The 21,576-nt window shown below is 33.3% G+C and overlaps 4 protein-coding genes across 4 annotated transcripts in view; 1 reads left to right on the top strand and 3 right to left on the bottom strand.

Annotated features, from left to right (window-relative positions):
• Window positions 1-14: 14 nt before the first annotated feature.
• Window positions 15-1,784, bottom strand: LOC123713090 (venom serine carboxypeptidase-like). Its single transcript, XM_045666590.1, has one exon. It carries the CDS (start codon window positions 1,498-1,500, stop codon window positions 100-102), a length of 1,401 nt encoding a protein of 466 aa, XP_045522546.1. The 5' UTR covers window positions 1,501-1,784; the 3' UTR covers window positions 15-99.
• Window positions 1,785-2,163: 379 nt separating this feature from the next.
• On the top strand, window positions 2,164-3,961 carry LOC123713040 (venom serine carboxypeptidase). The gene has a single exon (XM_045666522.1). The coding sequence runs from the start codon at window positions 2,495-2,497 to the stop codon at window positions 3,899-3,901; it is 1,407 nt and encodes a 468-aa protein (XP_045522478.1). The 5' UTR covers window positions 2,164-2,494; the 3' UTR covers window positions 3,902-3,961.
• A 219-nt stretch (window positions 3,962-4,180) lies between these two features.
• LOC123713041 (ATP-dependent RNA helicase WM6) lies at window positions 4,181-5,739 on the bottom strand. Its single transcript, XM_045666523.1, has one exon. It carries the CDS (start codon window positions 5,582-5,584, stop codon window positions 4,307-4,309), a length of 1,278 nt encoding a protein of 425 aa, XP_045522479.1. The 5' UTR covers window positions 5,585-5,739; the 3' UTR covers window positions 4,181-4,306.
• A 1,782-nt stretch (window positions 5,740-7,521) lies between these two features.
• LOC123713794 (nucleoredoxin-like) overlaps window positions 7,522-21,576 on the bottom strand; it is a 35,838-nt gene continuing 21,783 nt past the window's right edge. Inside the window, exons 4-6 of the mRNA XM_045667650.1 lie at window positions 10,344-10,548; window positions 9,743-9,833; window positions 7,522-8,907 (exon numbers count right to left, since the gene is read on the bottom strand). Coding sequence (XP_045523606.1) covers window positions 8,486-8,907; window positions 9,743-9,833; window positions 10,344-10,548 — 718 coding nt within the window. The 3' untranslated portion in view covers window positions 7,522-8,485. The remainder of the gene's footprint in view (window positions 8,908-9,742; window positions 9,834-10,343; window positions 10,549-21,576) is intronic.

Below are 21,576 nucleotides of genomic sequence, written 5' to 3' on the forward strand. Positions count from 1 at the left end.
TAACACAATTTTTTCATAATATAAAATTTTATTGATAATTATTGGCTTTATTAAAGAGGGTTATCCTCTGGAATTTAAATAATAATAATAGGAATAGTTTTATAGTTTGTTTTTTATAAATCGAGATATAAGGTCAAATGCCCACTTTGGTTGGTCACCTGGCACCATATGTCCTGCATTTCTTACTAAAACTTCTGTCAAATTTCCTGCTTTTTTATAATAACCTGCAATATCATCTCCAACTCTCCAGATTTTCTTTACAGCTGTTTTATATTCTTTTGAAGCAGAAAAATCTAAATGTTGCAAGAAGTTTTCTGTTAAGGGATAAGCAACAATAATGTCTAATTGTCCATTATAGAATAACATCTTGTAATGTGATAAAAGTTGTGATATTTCAGCTGTTACTGATTGCAAAATATCAGATGCCAGAGAAATTTCAACTTCCTTTCCATCATGAAATGGCAGGTTGCCTACGTGAATGCTATTTCTTACTTTATCATTGTTAAGAAGGTCCTTAAACACAGGTATATCTATTTCATTGTTAATCATCAAGAAATTGTAATATGTTTGAAAACCTGTGAAGTTTTTAAAGTATGAAAAGTTTGAGATGTCTCCATCCATTAATTGATCCATGAGAATGCCAGCATTGAGCCAATTCCGATTCTTTATCTCCTTAGTTATGTTTGATTGCATTTGATAAAATACATTCTGCTGATTTGCATCAATCAAGCCATGTTGATACAGATAACTTCCATAGTCTATTTGATTAATTGGGTCACAATAAGCATTGCCCAATGCCATTCCTTTTAAATTAATCTTTTGTTTTGAAACTATGTTTCTTTGATGTATATATAGCCCTAATGATGGTATATATTTTCCGCCATATGATTCTCCAGTAATATAAAAGTCATTATTAAACAATTTTGGGAATAAAGTAAAGAATTGTTGCAAACTCTCATAGAGCCCTTTAGCAATACATGCTTCATCTTCACAATATCCTTCACTGTCATTTGTGAAACTAAATCCTGTTCCCACTGGGTTGTCAATATAAATTAAATGGTTTTCCATAGCCCAGTGATATTTTCTTCGAGCGAAGCCTCCTTTTTTGGCAATTATGGGTCCATTTTCAGTGAATAGTCCAAACAGTGAACTGCCTCCAGGACCTCCCTGCAGCCACAGAACGACAGGTGCTGCTTTATTTTTATTAAAAGCAGGAAAGTACCAAAAATATAAATTTGAATTATATTTCTTATTGACGGTAAAGAAACCGGCATAACTCGTGAAGCCCATTTTCTCTGTGAGTTGAACATAGGAGAGATTCCGTGCTAAATCAATTTCCTGTCGCTCTAAATAAGGGGTAAGTATTAAGGCATCACCAGAAATCTTATTCATTTTTGATTGTAAATTTATTCTAGGATAAACATATGGAAAAAATGAACTTTCTACATTACAAAATAGTAAAACAGTTAAGTATGTAAACAAACATACTGAACAGGCCATCGTAAATTTTACGCAGCTTTTCTTTTTAGTTCCAAGACTTAACTAGTACTAAAAAAGTGAATTGGAAAAGCTATAGGAAACGTTAGTGTTTAAAGTAGTTAGTAGTATTGCAAAGTTGTATTTTTTTATTTCACATTTCTGTACCGAAATGTCAATGTCTTACTTCCTAGTCTTTGTAAAATACAAAACATGTAGGTACAGGTTTGCTTATTCAAAGGGTCAAAAATTTAATTGACTTTTTCGATTCATTCCCTTATATTTAAAAAAATCATCATATCGTGGTTATAGTTAAATAACTACAACTACAAAAAGTGCTTCAAGCGCCCTTTACTCGCTATTTTTTTTAAATGTAATCTTCAATCATGCTGATGGCCTGAAGTGCAGTTCGAGCTGCTTATTGTTTTGAGTTTTGTCAAAATAATCCAATACCTATTACAAATCTTTTATACAGCCTTAGGCTGTACTATGGAAGCGCTTTGTATCAATTTATAGCAACCTTATTTGTCGTGTCGTCATAATAATGTCGTAGGGTATTTTATGGGGCAGTGGGCACTGGCCCATAAAATACAGGGTAAAACAGACTTATTTCAAAATTTTATGACAATAATATAAATTGTATAGGGTACATCTTATGTTACAATATAGTCTATGAATTGTAACTCTTTGAGCTGCATAGTGGACACTGGCAGTGCCTATTTAGTACTTTTAATTCCTACTAATGCAGAGTGGAGTCCCTGTTTACTGTTGCTATCCTACTACAAGTTTTAATAGGTATTTTCATAGCCTTTGACATTAAAGAGATAACAAGTTCATTAAATGTGTGAATGTGCCATATTTTGCATGCTTTCTTATCGCAAAACCGTTACGAAGTATTTGGCATTTACGAAATTTAAATTTTATTATCTTTTTAATTGTTCCGCTTTAATACTTTAATTTACATATTTATGCTGTATGCAGAACTATATGATTAGTGCCTGTATTCGGTAGTCGCAAGATGTCTTTTTTGTGGCTTTTAATGATAATTCAAGCTTTATCAGTGCAGTGTATGTTTTATCGGTATCCAAAACTAAATCTCACAGAACCAGATGGTGGAGATCCTGGATCACCATTGTTTTTGACGCAGTATGTTGAAAGTGGCAACATAACGGAAGGTCGACGACTCGCTCGAGTTGAATTCACAGAAGCTTTACGTATCAAGAGTTATTCTGGATTCTTTACTGTCAACAAGAAATATGATTCAAATCAATTTTTCTGGTACTTCCCAGCCATGGTACCAAATAATAAGGATGCGCCAGTTATCGTCTGGCTGCAAGGCGGTCCCGGAGCCTCCTCCCTTTTTGGACTTTTTACTGAAAATGGCCCACTAAGAGTTAGAGATGGTAAATTTGAAAGACGTAAATATAACTGGGCTCTTAGTCACCACATCATCTATATAGATAATCCTGTTGGCACTGGCTTCAGCTTTACAAAGGATCCTAAAGGCTATTGTACAAACCAGACTCAAGTTGGTGAGGACCTGTATAATACTCTCATACAGTTCTTTCAGCTCTTTCCAGAACTGCAGAAAAACAAATTCTTTATAACTGGAGAGTCCTATGCTGGTAAATATGTCCCATCTTTGGCTTACACTATTCATAAAAAAAACCCTAATGCGCAATTAAAAATTAATCTTAAGGCTATTGCTATAGGAAATGGCCTGAGTGACCCTGAGCATCAATTGTTGTACAGTAAATATTTATATCAAATTGGTTTGTTAGATTGGAACCAAGCTAATGTATTTGCTGAGTATGAAGACAAAGTCATCACTCTAATTAAAGACAAGAAATGGATTCCTGCCTTTGAGGCATTTGATACTTTGTTAAATGGAGATTTAACTGATGGTAAAAGTTTGTTTTACAACATGACAGGATTTGAGTTTTATTTTAACTTTTTACACACAAAAGATTATTTCACAAAGTTGGATTTTGGACCAATGTTGCAGAAATCTTCTGTTCGCAAGGAAATTCATGTTGGTGCCCTACCATTTAACGATGGAAAAGAGGTTGAAGATCACTTGAAAGCAGATATAATGCAATCCGTAGCTCCATGGATCTCTGAATTACTTGATCATTACTATGTTGTTGTTTACAATGGACAAATTGATATTATTGTTGCCTACCCAAATACTCTTAATTACTTAAGAAATCTCAATTTTACTGGTGCAGAAGATTATAAGACTGCTAAAAGGTATCAATGGAAGGTTGATGGTGAGTTGGCTGGTTATGTAAAGCAAGCAGGGAAGCTGGTGGAATTAATGATTCGAGATGCAGGCCACATGGTGCCTGGAGATCAACCTAAGTGGGCTCTTGATATGATCACTCATCTCACCCATGAAAAGATGTTTACTAAGAATTCTCTGTAAATAAGAATTATTTTTTATTCATGTGTAAGAAGATTATTGTTATAAAAATAAATGGTTTATATAGAAGAATTTGTTCATAGTTAATTCCCATCTTTATAGTATGAAAACCTAAGAATGATAGGTTAATGAACAAAAACATTATTATAATCCTTAAAATTAAGTTTTCTTCTTTATCCCAAGCACCATGAATATTTCTTCCAGTGGTAGTGTTGAACTCTTACTGCATTAAAAAGTTTTCTAGTGATTTTACAAGAACATGACTAAAACAAACCACAGAAGCAAAATACCAAATGTCAGTTTATTCATTATTGATGATCAAACTTTTTATTCAAACAGATATTAAGACACATGGTAATGTTTTATAACTAGCTTAGAATTACTTAAATTAATGCTGGATGTTGTAATTTATCGTCCCTCTATATAAGTTGACAGTTCTATCTCCTCTGGTAATTCAGTGATATTAACATCAAAACGATCTTGAACTTCATTAAGGATCTTTGCATCATTTTCATCAGAAACCATAGTTATTGCCAAGCCTTTTGTACCAAATCGACCAGCCCGAGCCACTCTATGTAGGTAAGTATCAGAATCTTCAGGCATGTCATAATTGAACACGATATTTACTCGTTCAATATCCATACCTCGACCAAATAGATTTGTTGCCACTAATATCCTTTTCTGGAAGTCTTTAAATTGCTGGTAGCGAGAGAGACGTTCATCTTGAGACATGTTTCTGTGAATTCCAATAGCTGGGAAATTTTGATCAGTTAGCAACTGTGCTAATGCAATACATCTTTGCACAGATTTTACAAAAATCACTACTTGATTAAACTCTAAAACATCAAGTAATTCAAAGAGTTTCTTGTTCTTCTCATTCTCCTTAAGTTTGACATAATGTTGCTGAAGTCCATGCAGAGTCAGTTTAGCTTCATCGTCAACATACACTTCCATAGGATCCTGCATGAATTTCTTGCACACAGGGCGTATCTCTTTACTTAGAGTAGCTGAAAACATCATAACTTGCTTTCCATGAGGAGTATTTCTAAATATCTCCTGAACATCTCGTCTCATGTCAAGAGACTCCAACATTTTATCACATTCATCAAGAATGAAGTGTTTCAAATGCTTTAAATTCAGCTTCTTGCTATTGACTAAAGCAAGGATTCGTCCAGGAGTTCCCACAACTATATGAGGGCAAGCAGTTTTAAGCACTTCTTCATCTTTTTGAATTGGCATCCCACCAAAAAATACTGACACTTTAACTCCAGCCATATATTTTGAGAAACGTTCATACTCTTTGCTGATCTGGAATGCCAGTTCCCTGGTGTGACACATAACAAGAACATAGACATGATTCTCTGATGGTTCGAGTTGTTGCAGCGTTGCCAATACAAACACAGCCGTCTTACCCATACCGGATTTCGCTTGGCACAAGATGTCCATACCAAGAACGGCCTGGGGAATACACTCATGTTGCACTTCAGACGGATGTTCAAAGCCGCAATCTACTATAGCTCGTAAAATTTCCGGTTTTAGCAGGAAATCTCTGAAGCCAGAGCTATGAATAGATACATAGGACCCTTTAACCTCTTTTTTTGGCGCCGCTTCGGATGCTCCGTCGGCTGTTTGCTGATCTGCCTGCTCTTCGTCTTCGTAGTCGAGAAGATCGTCGTTATCTGCCATATCTTGGGGTTGGAATATAAAACCAACAAGAAATTAACAATACTATTTCGTATTAACACGTGAAATGAGAAAACTAATTTTATTTCACAATAATGGCGTCGGTTAAATTAAGAACGCAAGGCTTCTAGCTATGCTTGGAACCATAGACTTTAAGTGAACAACCGTGGACATAAACTATAAAACGTACAGATAAAATATACGTTAATCTAATGTCATTAAATACTGCGTATTGCGTAAAGGATAAATTGTTGTTGTTGATTGATTAATAAAATTTCCAGCGTTCTATTAAAGGATTCTTTTCTGCAAATAGTTTGACTCTTTCTTTCTAATGAACAATTTCATTTGAAAAAAGAGAAACATTTTAGTTTATGTTTCGACATAGTAAAAAGTTTAAGTTCGTGTTACTTAATATCGCCATTTTAAGTATCGAGATTTGTGGAAATTAGTTGTGTTTTAAGAAATAACTAAAATAGAACACAAAACCAAAATATATATTTAGGTATTTCTAGTCCTGTTTTAAAAATATAATGTCTTGGGATAAATGTTCTATTATTAAATACGCGAACTTCACTCATCTATTTCTAACTAATTTATTGGTGAATTACAAAAACTTTACATTGATTAATAATACTGTAATATACTACTTATGATTATTTTCTGTTTCATATATATTGTTTATCTATGTAATCTGTCTTTGCTTTGTATATTGTGTAAGTGTATTGTTTAAAATATGTATGTTAGCTGTGGAAAAGCGCGGGAAATTCGTTCATGGTAGACGTGGTGCTCAAAATTTAATTTAATTGTATTAGTTAAAACGCCGAGGATAAGCTGGTATTTTTAATTTTTGTATTATACGGATGTAATCTTTACATCTGTTTATGTATAGTGGCATCGTGTAATTGGTAAGTTATTGTAAATTCTGTAAATATTGTATGAACGAGCCCCCCCGATTTTGGCGATGGGAGATGTTGGCCTGAATCTCCCTGTGGGATCAAATGCTTGTTCACAAGATGACTTGGACAAAATGGATACGGATTGTTCGGTATCATCTGAGACATGTGAAGTCGCAAACGAACTCATATGCGCCTTTGTCGGCAGTGTACGAAAATTAAGAAAAATAAAGGTAGTGGTCCTAGCGGTGATTTTTGTCAGTGCGAAAGATAGCAATATATAAGAGTCTATTTTAATCAAAAAGGTTACTTCTTAACCTATATCTCATCTCAACACTCGCAAAATAATAATAATTCACATAACACATCCTCTCAACCATCAACATCTTACACGGAAAATTCAAATAACACTAAAGCTACAGTAACCATTACAGATTCCCGTTCGATTAGCCGTACTCAACATGTTCCTACTGATGTTTCTCCTTATTTAATAGATGTTCAACGTATACAAAGTTCACCTGACGACGGGACTGCTCTCCATCCTATAACATTTGGTATTTTTTAAAAGCAGAACTAGCTTATCCCTTTGTTAACTTTTGATGTTTTTGTTTATTTTTTCTCGCGTGTAGTTTCCCAATCTTTACTTGAAACTGGCATAAAGTCAAAACTATTGCCATAATATTTAAAAAATGTTACCAGTAAGATTTCTAATAAATAAATAATAATTTACAAAACTTTACTTAATTTGCGCTCAAAGCTCTGAATTTTATCATACAAATATATAGGATTGTGACATATGGGTTTGAACGGTGTCACAGTTCGCATAAGTTTCGTTTCCAAATCTCAGTTTATGGCTTTCAAATCTTAAAAATGTTGCTCTGAAAATTTAAAACACTTGCCACCGTGATTTTTTGTGGCTAGAAATTAAAAAAAACACGGTATGGAATGAGTATATTGTTTATTACTTCAATAATTACGCAATTTATTTCAAATAAACAACTACAATAATAACTAATTAGTATAAGATGATCACAGATACAAAAATAATAATACTAGAATTGCCATAAGGTAAAAATCTACAAAATCTACACTTGTAAAAACACTACTTGACAAATGATCTATTAGGTGCTATTTTCATACTAAAGAAGGTTTATTAGGCAGAAATTACGTTGTTAAATAACTTATCCTATTTATTTAAGTTGTTTTGATAAAATACCATAAATTGACGAAAGATTGTAATGTTAAGGCCATTTTTAACCGATTACGAAAAAATCTAATACATCAACGTGTATTTTTACTACATCAGATTATTCGTCAGATGTGAAAAATACACTTACAAGTGGCTAGCCTGCGTCTAGCGTGAACACACGAGAAACGAAGTAACACATTACTTTAGTCATGTCTCACGGTCTAATTAAAGCTTGTATCTGCCGAGATGTTTTCATGTATTTTTAACAGGGTACAACTATTGGTATCGTGGTTTGTTTCGTACAATCCCATTCAATAATATATATGGGTGAATAACCATTTAATTTTGGAGTAACGATAAATAATGTGTATCGTTCAGTAATTAATTTAAATTACTAAAACTATTAATTGATTCAATGTCTATGTCAATGTCACTATAAACAATTTATCTCAAGGTAAACATATCAATCGTCCAATATAACGTCATAGATATTTTACAGAATTCGAGCTTCGGGAATTTTGTGGCTAAAAGTCGGAAAGAGAACCGTCCTGGGATTTGAGGTCACATCACTGATAAATTACCTTTTTTATGGTGACCGGAGTATTTTGTCATTATAGTCCGATAGTAATCATCTTGATAGTTATTATGAAAAAAAAAATATTTGTGAATAAATATAAATAAAAACATGAGTTCACGCTACGGCCACACCGGTTGCCTTTCCGCACAGACTACAAACAATCATAAAAACCTAATCAGCGCTCCGTGGCCGCATTCAGAACTACTTACTAAACTTAAACAATTGAATGGCAACTGTAACTAACTCTAACATTTATCACTATAGGGTTTCAAAGGCTTAAACTCGGCGTTGCCACTTAAGAACGCATCGACAAAATTCTGTACTGAATCTGTGGTAATTTCGTCCCCAAACTTCATGGTCACCATGCGTTGTTTTGGAAAATCGATAGCTGTTAACATGGGCACCGCGTCGTCTAAGCCTATATGTTCCCTGATCATATCAGCACTATCCGATCCGTCTATGCCTATAAAAAACATTACGTGTTTGAACGATTTCTTCTTGATTTTGGACGATTTTGTTGTGGAATAATCGAAGTCCATACTCTCGTCGTCGGAAGAGTTTTGATAGGGACAAAAGCCGGGATATTGGATGCTGCATTCTTCGTAGTATGAGTCCGCTGCCGGCATTAGTACTGATTCGGCGAATTCGATTTCGGAGTCCTCGTCGTCTGTAATTTAAAAGAACGAATTATTTTTTATTTATTACAAGACATTTAATAGAAAATTCACATAAGCAGACGCGTTTAGCACTGTTAATATAATTAATAACGCCAATGCTTTAGTCTAGTGCAATAAGTCCCGTAACCGCCAAAGTGGTCTGACCGGTGTCCTAACATCTGCATTACTATTAAATAAATAAATTATAAGTTTATAATAATAATACATAGCTTCAATCCGTTTAAAAAGTGTTTACTTAATGTGTAAAAGCTATGTTAACAAAAGACAATACTATCTGCATTTCTTCTCATTGAAATTAACTGTTCAATCCAATTTACCTTTCGTCTCAAACCTTATATTGTTTCGACGAAATCGAACTTAGGACCTCCAAAAAATCACAGAGGTCAACGAAAAGGCTAAAACAAAAATACTCTTATTTCTTATCAATGAGTAGTTCCAGCAGGGATGTGGGATTTCACAAACTTAACAAAGAATGACGATGAGCAAATATTATTATTTGATAAATACACATCTCATTGTACTGAAAAAACAAACTATGTTGTTATTATTAACAATAATATATGTGAGTATCGTGAATTTATATTTATTGATTTCCGACTCTTTATTATGTTAGAAATTCCTTATTACATATATGGTTAGTGTGAAAAGCAAATAACCTGATTAATCTAATAATACTGCGGCTAAATAAAATTTTAGTTCTAAAGTATTCAAAGATTTCCTGCAATTTTGACAGGATTACATTATCCTATTTCATTTACAAATTAAATTACCTCTAATGTTTCATACCAAACAATACCATGAAATTAATCAAGACAAGCTTCTTACCGATAAATAAAACCACTGCTGGATGCCGCGCCATCTTCAACAATGCCTGTTCCGTCAACACGGACACCGCCCGTTGGCCCCACGGGAAATTCTGCAAGATTTTAATCGTATTTTATACGAAAAAAAATCAATTTTTTTTTTGTGTTGTTTTTATATATTATTTTATTTATGTACGCATAAACAAAAAGCTTGTCCATACTTATTAGATTGTAAGATCTGTACGTAAACAAATGGGTTAAAACCCTGTTTCTAATCGTCAAATTTAAAAACAAAAGCTTCGAGCTGCATTAAAGCGGGGAATAGACATTTCGATCAACATAGTTGATATTTCAACATATGAGTTGTATGTATTACACTCATATTTTATCAATACAGTGATCGTAGTAAATCAGGAAATCTGAAATCTGGCTGAATAATAATACAAATTATTTTAATTTATCTATGAATTACCGAATAGCGAAGTTGGTAGGGCTAAAAATACAGCCATATGAACTAAGCCAATAAAACTAAAATAGCATCTTTTTAAATATTTCTAAATTATGAAACTCATAATATAATGAGTTTTGTTATTTATAAAGGTATGTTGCGTATTGCAACTCACCAAGCCTGTAGGATCAGCAGCGAGATGCTGCCTGCCATTTGACGTCAGTAATTTTCCGACAGCATCAGTGATAACCAGCGCAGGGATACCAGCCACTCCGAGAGCAGCAGGTAACGCAGTTCGTGCTTCAGTCGCTGACCAGGGCACAGCTAAGGCCCCCCCCGCGGTTACTGATGCTACTGTACGCTTGAATGATTGTTCTGATCTGTGATTGCGAAATAGGATTTTTTATAAGTATACGCTGCTATAACACGATTCCTAGTAAAATATTAGAACTGCCTTTAAACAGATTCAAAACACAGATTTATTACTTATGTAACTTTCATGACGTTGTGGTTTATGACATTTTTCTTTGAAGTGAGTTTCTTGTTTGAGTTTCTTCTCTGGCCCGTTTTTTTTAGATTAAAGCCCTCCTGGTAGTTAAGCGAACGGATGGCGAAGCACTTGCTCTTCTTTCACGAATTTTGTAAACGTTTTTGACATTCATAAGCATGTGCTAAGACCCATCTAAACTGAATAAGCGTATTTTGATTTTGATTTTTCGGTAGGACATAAACCGGTGAGTAACCCTCATATTTAACTCCTGGTAGTTTTGCGAACGGATGGCGAAGCACTTGCTCTTCTTTCACGAATTTTGTAAACGTTTTTGACATTCATAAGCATGCGCTAAGACCCATCTAAACTGAATAAGCGTATTTTGATTTTTCGGTAGGACATAAACCGGTGAGTAACCCTCATATTTAACTCCTGGTAGTTTTGCGAACGGATGGCGAAGCACTTGCTCTTCTTTCACGAATTTTGTAAACGTTTTTGACATTCATAAGCATGCGCTAAGACCCATCTAAACTGAATAAACGTATTTTGATTTTTCGATAGGATATAAACCGGTGAGTAACCCTCATATTCCTTTAAACTTTGACAGTGGTCATATGAATTGGCACCTCGGATTTTATTTGAAGAGTGAGTTTCTTCCGTCCGTCATATTTGAAATATGAACTCACGGTAATCTACCTATATATATAAAAATTAATCCCTATTATGCTTGGTCACCGCATCTCGCGTGAACGGCTTGACCGATTTTGATAATTCATTTTGTTGTTTTTGTTATTGTCAGGAGAAGGTTCTTATGAAAGAAAAAATTAAGAAAATAGCGCGGAAAATTTAAGAATACTTTTGTTACGATAGCATTTTTTTTCAGTGCAGGTCACCTTTACAATTCAATCTCTTTTCATGTAACCTTATGGCGTTTGACATAACATTGCGTTCTGCAAATATCGTCAAAGATGATGTAAGAAAAATGAATATCGTTTAAAACAAATGCTTTGATCAGTGTTAATATATTGACAAAATACATATGAAATACTTAAAGTTGCTAATTGTATGTAGCATTAATCTTGAAAATCCATGTTTTTCTCATGGCCGTGATATGTCGCCTGTTCCCGTGTCGGAATACCAACAAAACTATTATACGCGCCAGAAAAACAAACAAATGTTGTATATCATAAAGCATCAGAATAATAAACACTTTGTTTCAGAAATCTTTTTTTAGTTATACCAATTTGAAATCAATATTCATATTAAGAAAAACACTTTTTGAACGGATTAAAGCTATGTATGATGACGCGAAGCCATTGAAATAGCCGAAAAAAAAACACTCCAATTTCAATAGAGAAGACGGCCTAAAATTATCAAACACCTGGGATCCAATAATATCCAAATTAAAACCCGAAGACAAACAATCCGCGATGAAAAGAACGCGAAACGTCGGAAAAAAGCTATCTATAAGTTTTAAGAATAATACATAGCTTTAATCCGTTCAAAAAGTGTTTTTCTTAATGTGTAAAAGCTATTTTAACAAAAGACAATACTGTCAATATTCATAGTTAAGACAGGACAACATCTGTTGGGTCCGCTAGTTTTTGGGTTGAAGTTCTGTCCAAAGTGTTTCTAACTGAAAGCGTTTATCTGAAGTCTCTTTGGGCGAATGAACCTCCATTTTCATTTATAGTATTTGTAACCTCATTTGAAAACTATATCTTACAACGTTCGTATAATTGTTAAATATTATTGGTAATACTTATGGTGAACCAAAGCGACAATTCTTATATGTGGTAAAGGAAATAATAAGTATTCTTTTCTAACCGAGAAATTAAATAAGTGCAAATTACTTTGAAGGAGGCCTTTACTTTTTAAGTAAACAAATATTAATCTTTATTATATTAATGTAGGTAGGTTAAATATTTTTATAACCATCGACTATTATCTGTCAAGATTTCTTACTATTAAAAAGACTGCTCAGTACACTCCATACAATTCAACAATGGTAACTATTTAAAGAAAATACTTTTTCAAAGGATTGAAGCTATGCGTATATATAGTGATATCACTGTAAAGCACGCGAAACGTCGGAAAATTTTAAAAATATGTAAAATAATTATAAGTTTATAATAATATATAGCTTCAATCCGTTGAAATAGTGTTTTCTTTAAATGTGTAAAAGTTATGTTAATAAAAGACAATACGATGATAACTATGTCAGGGACCCGTTCAACAGAAATACGGTTTGCTTTATCCCATCATTATTACTTTCGATATTATCCGTATCGCAAAGTTTTAACATGCGAAGTTAGTTTGACCACAAAGTTATCCCATTAGAGTAGATAATACCATTACCAGATTCAGATTCGACATGTACAGCAGTGTTCAGGTATGAGATAGATATTGGTTGCTATATAATGATTCGTATGACACAAAGCGTCTGTTTAGTTCCTATTCTTGTAAGGCAGCCGGCTGGACCGGAAAGATTTAATTCATCACCGAGAATAGAATTCAGAACTTTTGGTTTTAATTGCCATATTAAAGAATAATTGAAATGGCGTAAATAGAGCAGGCAAGTCACAAAAAAGTTATTATCGTCTTGCAAGTGCATTACGATGCACAGTTTGAAGACTCTCCTTATTCTGAAGCAGAGTACGCTCTTTTCTTGAAGGTCCCTAATATACGACTATCGGAATTACGTGGAAGGGCAGCTGGTTCTATAAAGTGGTGGTGCGCTTATGGAAGAAAGTCAAATGGGACGTCTGAAAGGAACTCTTTCTCTCTGGAAAGAAAGGAATCTCTTATACATATATTATCCCTATTGAATTGACAACGTCTTATAATTCGATGGAGCCGGCTGCACGCACGAAGAACATGGCTCATGCGGCGTTACCTCGCTCTGAGGCGTTCCATTTAAGGCTTGAAGTGCAAGCAAGAGCGCGGAACTAGAGACAATAGGCACAATCCTCCTGCGCGTTCGGCGGCGTCCGACATGTCTCTCTCCTAGTCGAGTGAGCGATGAAAAAAATAATTGACATAATTATATTTATGCGTACAAATAAATGTAACTTGATCAATTCAATTGTCATTTCCATTTACCTACTTCTCTATATCCATACAACATATCTATCAAACAAATAAAATTGAAATTTTCTTTTGAAAAAGCAACCATTCCATCAGTATTTTCTTATCGTCAGTAAACCGACTCTACAGACAAACGTTTTTTTTATATACCCTTATACGCTTTTTCGTATAGGAACATCAACATTATTAAAAAAACGGCTTTTTTTAGTATTTCCCTATTTGTTGTAACGACGAAAGTTATGAGTGCTCGTTCGTAAATTATAATGAAAAACTTTATAATCGTTGTAAGTAGTTTGTTATTCGAGCACAGCAATTTGTTTTTCCGTTGAAATTGGTTGAGGGTGAATTGTGTAAGTTCTGGCCAATTTGGAAGTTGCGTAAATCGTCTGGTATATACGTGAATATTGTCTGTATTTTTTTATTGGGCTTTCAATACAGTTTCTGGTCTTTAATTATGATGAAGTTACATAAATTTTTCGTAATTTACTTATAATCTCTCGAAACTTTTGTGATTATTAAGACGTTGTAAACATTAAAAAAAAATTGATGTTAATTATTAAGATGTAAACAGTAAAAAAAGGGTTAACAAATCTTATACTTTAAAGTGCAATTAATAAAAACATTTTTATTTTATTTTATATAGTTATAAAGGCTTTCTTGTTAATTAAATTAAGAATACAATTCTTAATGCTCAAAAAGTTAATCTGATAATGAAAATTTGCCTTGACTTTGCCTATCTGTTATAGTCAACAGCTTTGCACGGCTGATGGAAAAAGTTGTTCACAATACATTTTTATGCCATAAAGATTATAAAATGGGTCTAGAATTCACATTGTGTTTATTTTATTTCAAATACATTATTGGTTTTCCGTTATTGTTTTTGTTACCTATGAATTGGCCTAAAAATTTAAATAGTATATCTAAATCAAATTGTCGTTACAAGATAAGAGTAATATACTACATAGTAATAATAATAATAATTAATAAATTTATTTAGTAACCAACTTATATAAAGTAATCCTACAGCTAACATAAATAAATATAACAAAAATCAGTAACTAACCGTAAGAAATAATAAAAAATAAAATATATTATTACCTTATAAATATATCATCAAATTTTGAAATTAAAAAAAAATTGACCTACTAATTTATGTCTAACACACAGTAGTGATTGATGTTAAGATTGGCGCAGAAACCACAATATTCTCTTTGGTTTCTGAGACTAGTAAACATTTTAATGAGCTTGTATATTTGTTTATGCACTCGTTTACGTTTGTGTATACGAGTTTTATTTAAATGTAGTAGTAGTGAAACGCTTTCATACTCGTACTACAAGTATGTTACCCAAGATACCAATATCTATACAAATATTTATCAAAGTCGCAATTAACTACGAAGGAACGAAATAAATAAAATTCAAACATAGTATAGTGTAGTAAAACATTTCTTCTACATCGAGAAGGCTACGGCGCGGAACAAAGGATTTCCCAGCCACTCGGGCTACAATATTTTTGGCAGCAAATCTACGAGAATGTAATGGCAGATACGTTTCCCGCCATAAATCTCCCGCCATTAGGGCGGGGGCTATGAGACCCTGATAAGCTTATAACATGAAAATCATAAAGATATAAGTTATGGCGGAAAAGTTATTCAATAGTGTCGCAGATAGTGGGATTGAGTCGGGAATATTTTCGTATTGAAATTTTATGTATGTGAGTTGCAAGAAAAATAATTTATTTGTGTGTTGAACTACCGCCCTGGCATCCCACGGATAACCATTACCTTTATACTTTGCATTATATACCTAAGCCTTCCTCATTAATCATTGTAGATATTGCTAAAACGCAATAAATACGTGCAGTAGTTTTTAAGACGCGGCAAGAAACACGTTTTTATTAATATTAAAGTTCGACATGCTGTCCCTGACTTTTTTGTAGATATTATCAAGCTCTATATCTTTCGCCGTTAAGGGAGTGTTTGTAGGAAACTTTTACGTTTCACTGTTTTCGTCTACTACATAAATGTCTTTTCATTTTTGCCTATAACACAAATAACGTGGCTTTCTAACGAGTTTTAATCAGCTAAGAAGATCCACATATTACCATTTACAATCTTTAAACATTACCTCTTTATAATATAATATTATCAATTGGTCCCCAGGCATGCCCGATGTTTCAGGATGTTTTCCTATATCGGACGAGTAAGTGTAACCACTGCCTATAACACTGCTTACATATAAATATATAGTGCAATACAACTACAGTTTACTTTCGCTATCGACCCAACTAGCATGTTAAAGTAAGTAACGGTTTAGGTTTTCAGCGACAATTTTTTTTGACTAACCTCAAAATTTTGACAAAGTATTAAGACAAGACTGAGAATTTAATCCGTCTATCTCTTTCTTTAAGCTGCATATGAGTCGTTTAACAAATTGTGTTATTAATGAAACTACAATTTCCTTATAACACGGTGCTCTTACAACGCATTTTCATATTACGCGATTTCAGTTATACGAGATTTCCATACTGTGACAATTGTACGTATTTATTTCCTTCATAACATAGTTTTTGTTATATCAGATTTGAATCCCCTTTAAACGAGAACAGTTAAACGTGTATCATTTGTACATAACGCGTTATTTAGGGTCATACAAGCACCTGCGAGAATACTCCTACAACGCGATAGATTGATTCCGTGTTATAGGATTGGCAACATTGGGAGGAAATGTAGGAAGTACAAAAGATTGTATTTACTCTCAAAACAATTATTGACTTGTTTAGTCATTTTCCAACTCATAAATAGGCGAACATATGTAATCAATTGTACATTGTAAGGTAAATTAAGAGCTGATGAATGTATCAGGAAGATGGTAATCTCTAGATAGGTGATGAAAAACTTTTTTAAATATTGCGCTTGCTTGGATCTATTACACTAAATGTGTAAAATGTTATTTCCAAAGAGATTTATGTCACAGAAGTATGGTTTAAGTCCTAATAAACCAATTCTTGAAAGGCTCAATCAAGAATGTACATAAAATCCGGGTAAATAGGTAATAAAAAAGGTCATATTGTAATTCGGCTTTACCCGGCGTGACCCTACTTTATTGAAACGATAAATTCTGCTATACATCAGTTACTTCGTTATACAAATGTATTTTTTATTTTAATCAGGCTCTCTGGTTATATTTTTCCTGAAAACAAATATTAAAGCCGTGGTTATAAACTAAATATTTTTTCAAAATTAGTTGTTTTCAAATATTTTCGACTACTATAATTATGCCTGTTTAAAGCTGTTATTGTTATTGTAATATATATTACATTCATATCAGGAAAATGTATTTGTTTGTAAGCTTCAAAATAGTAAGTGTTCACCAGAGGCAAAAACGTTTTAAATAATTTTTCTGCACCTTATTTGGCTATAAAAAATTCCTTTAAGGTAATTGTTTGTAGGGGTTTCGACACTAATAGCATTTTTCATTTAATGAAAAGTAAAATGTTATCCTGCGTAAATAGTGTACTCTGGCGAAGAAGGCAATACGAATGGCGTAAAACATAATACACATAATTTCAGTATTTAAACACCATCCATACTTTCTTATATCAATCATGAAATAAAAATACATAGCTAACAGGACTAAAATGTTTGTAGGCTTACATAGAAAACCTATTTTTTTCTGTAGAATTTGATTTCATTATTCTCATATTCGAGAGCGATACAAACGTTTACAAGTCCTACAATCTTTCGATATCATTTTTGTAGTACGATTTACCTTTAGCCTCAAGATAGGCTTCAGTTTCGTCGATTACCTCTTTATCAGCGCAAAATTTCTGTCCAGCGAGAATTCTCATCAGGCCTGAGAACAGAAAAAAGACGGCGAGGGACAAATCGGATTTAATCAACTTCATTTTTCGGTTATCCAAATTATTTAATTATTGTGTGGAAATTTGTCATGTTTTTGTCGGTAACAGCCTCTTTGGACTGTTTACTGCGTGCATCGTCCTCCGTGATAATTTTGTCTCGTTTAAACTCAGCAAATAAGGGTTAATTTTCCTGGTGCAGTGTGAATAATGTTTATCAAGCTAAGCCTTGTCTTCTATAGTCCTTTTTTCGCCAAAAACAAATGTTTTTTTATTACCCTGAGTTCCTTATGATCCAAAAAAACTATCCTAACTACTATATCTCACAAACTAATATTACAACAGTGGTTAAATTTATACACGTGTCTTTTGTAGGTTAAGGCTAACAATTAATTTAATACTATAACGCCATGTATGTATGTATGTGTCAGCCTACGAACGTTTCAGCCCATCTTATATATACTAGCTGTTTGTAATAGCTAAACTTACAATTAATCCAATTAATAATTCTTATTTTTCAGACAATTTATCAAATTCTATTGAATTTGATTCGGTATGAGTTGAAATTGATTTCGATAGTCCTTTTAAAATTAATTAAAGATCAGTTTGAATAAAAGAATATGAATTGATGAGTCGCAGATGAATAATTGCAGAACATCATTTTTGCTCTTTTAAATGAAATCGCAATCAAAAGGCCTAGAGGCGGCTGACCCTTTTTTACAAAATTAAATTTCTTGTCATTTAAATTTTGCGACATCATTCAAATATTCTTTCTATTTTATACAATTTTAATCTTTTGTAAACTTTAGCGTATATTATTTTTTGAAAATTATAGAGTATTATCGATGTTTCCACTTTTGTTTTATTTATTTTATTGTGCTGTGGTGCTGTCATATAGTGGCATTCCATTGGAAGCGTCTACTCATCTACTGCTGGTCTTCTAGCTCTAGGATAGACAGATTTTCTCTAACACTGTTTCAAAGAGGTCGCTTATAAGCGAACCCATTGTATTCGGCGACTCGTGTCATTTCATCTTATTTTTTTGTTTGTAACAAATAATTTTCTGGAGAAAGGCTGTTGTGCGCTTCTTACAACCTAACGGTAGGATCCTCGACTCCTAAAGTGTCTATTTTTTTAAATGTACATGCTTCCAGTATATACATATTTATGTGCTAGGAAAAGTAAGGATATTGTTCCGAATGAAGTGAGGCTTACATGAGTCAGTATTTCCTAGATTAAATAAAATTCTCAAAAGTTTTTTTGGCTTGTACATTAGGAAATGGCATCTATACTGTTACCCCATAGTTACACCATAGCTCAACCATGAGTTTGCATATGCGTAGTAGGTGACTGAAGCTGTTTTCATATCTGTGGATTTTTTTAATTTCGCGAAGTGCATATGCGAATCGAGACAATTTTAATCTAACCTTATTTTCATGATATTTCCAGGTTATTTGCGAGTCTATGTCTAAACCTAGTAGAGTAAACTTTTTTACCTTTTTTTATATTGTAACCCTTATATGTAAACTTTATATCAATAAAGTCGGTGCGAGATGTCTTTAGAGACCTTCCACGTTTCACACCCATAGAGCAGCACAAATATTTATTCTCTACATTGAATTGCGCATTAATTCTTCACGTTTACGTCTGGTCTTTTATTGTATGTAGATCTTTCAAAAGAGACAGAAATAAGTTGGAACCGAAACCTTTCAAGCCTTTCTCGTGTTTCACGATTGTATCTCAATTCAGGAGGATGCCTGAAGGAAAATATTTCAATCAAAACGGTACAAAGGTTTTAATCTCAGAAGTATGAAAGCGAGTCTGCCTATCAGGTAGTTGGGGTTTACAATGAAAACATGGCGCTAGTGATAGCGATTTGCAATTCAAGAACAAATTACGTTTAATTGTATATGAATCAATTAAACGGTATCAAGACATATACAGAGTAAACTCCATGTTACGTCCCTCGATTTAAAGCGTCCAAATCAATTGGCTTTGTTAGGTTTAGCTTCCATACAATGATACACTATACATAGCATTACACCCACTCTCAATAACGACAACACTTGAGTAATAAAGCACTTTTTAAGTTACTAAAATTAGTAAAAACTGCGAAGCTGTGTACGTTATTTTGCCGCTTTATTATCCTAGCCCGCAATAAACTCGACTGTGTTCGTTCTTTTGTTTACAAATTGCGCTTGCTTGCATGTTCTGCACGTGTTGTTGTGACCATGACTAATAAGTAGGAGTCATGGATTATCTATACGTTTTTCTTCTCTCCATTTTTCTCTTTATAACGCCATAAAATAAAACCACGCGTTTGAAAGTTACAGATTACGGGCCATATACATACCTACATCTAAATTGTATTCGCCAAACGCTATCAATCAGACCATCGCTCCACGAGCGTGGGGCTTGTGTTCGGAATGACGTCACGCAGTCGCGACAGGTAGGGTTAATGGAAAGGGGTGAATTGCGCTGATGCAGCCACTAGCCACGGAATATACGTACATGCGACATAGTTCGGACAGGTTCGATTGATGTCAATTTTAATACTGATAAACATGTTATTGACTTATCATCTTCTTTTTCCGTAGTAGGAGTTTTTTGTTGGGTGTTTATTAACTTTTATTGACAATATACCACCTTTTGCTCTCAGGAAAATCAAAATTGTTTTTGTTGGCCGGTAGAGTGGACTGAGTACGCACTTCGACTTATAAAACTAATACATTTAATAATAACAATTTGTACATTGATTCCAATTCCAATACTTTTAACCAGTTTCATGGAAGAATTGACGCTCAAACGATTACAACAGTAAAACATAAGATTTTAGATTAAATTCAAATAATAGTAAATAAACTGTGATATTGCAACCGCAGCGTACGAAGAATACAATTTGCAATAATGAGCGCGCCCGTGTTTAGCGATGCAACGATAAATGTGACAGTTGACATTCACATTTCATTTGTTTTCGAGAAATATTTACAATTCAAATTAAGTTATCTTTTTATATTTACTATTCGGTTTTAAGTATCGTTCCGGTTAACATAACGTTAATTAACGTTAACATAAGTCAATAAAGTAATTAATTTTTATTTATTAAAAATCAATGTTTTTGGAAAGGTTTTACCTTTCTTTAAGGGGATTTTGTTTCAAAAATATTAATAATTTATTTTCGGATAACAATTATTCCGTCAATATTGCAATAAAACCTGCGATGTCCGCTGCTGTAAGGTTTTAATGGAATTGGGCAGGTCATATATCTAGAGTGCGGGACACTTGAAACAACTAAAAAGACTGGACCTACAGAAAAAAGATGGACGATAACGAAGAAAACTGGATGAATATTTCTCAAGGCAAAGAGGGCCATACAAATAAAAATAGTAGACACTAATAAAACGTAATTTTTAGAACTCCTCCGAAGAAGTCTTTATGTAGACATTCAAACATTTGATAAGTAAAAACCACAGTCACATCTCAATTGAATTATAAAGGTATTTTTAATCTGTAAGTTGCGTTTCAATGTCATTCATTAATTTATTAGAGTGCCTTTAATATTTTCTGAAAAATGTCGTTACAAAATATAAATATACATTTCAAGTACCTAGGTAATTGGTTTTGATTGCCACTAGAATGTAATGATGACATCTTTTCATAGAAAAAACATTTTGTCTTTTGAATATTTTATAATTTATTTTTCGCAACGCAATTATTTATCATAATTTTTGTCCATGGGTTATCACTTAATATCAGGTGAGCCTACTGTCCGTTTGTCTCCTGTTACATAAAATAAATTATTAACACGTTAGAAGCCTCTAAAGAAGGTATAAAGGTGCAAATGACGGTCCTTGTTTTGATTCCCGACGATACAAGTAGTATCGTGTATTCAGAGCCCTCCGCAACTTCTTATCACTTCTTCACTGTCAGCAATCCGGATGCATAAAGATAATTTTTTTTCCGCGCAATCCT

The sequence above is a fragment of the Pieris brassicae genome, chromosome 8 (assembly GCF_905147105.1).
Source record: "Pieris brassicae chromosome 8, ilPieBrab1.1, whole genome shotgun sequence".
Classification (NCBI taxonomy): domain Eukaryota; kingdom Metazoa; phylum Arthropoda; class Insecta; order Lepidoptera; family Pieridae; genus Pieris; species Pieris brassicae.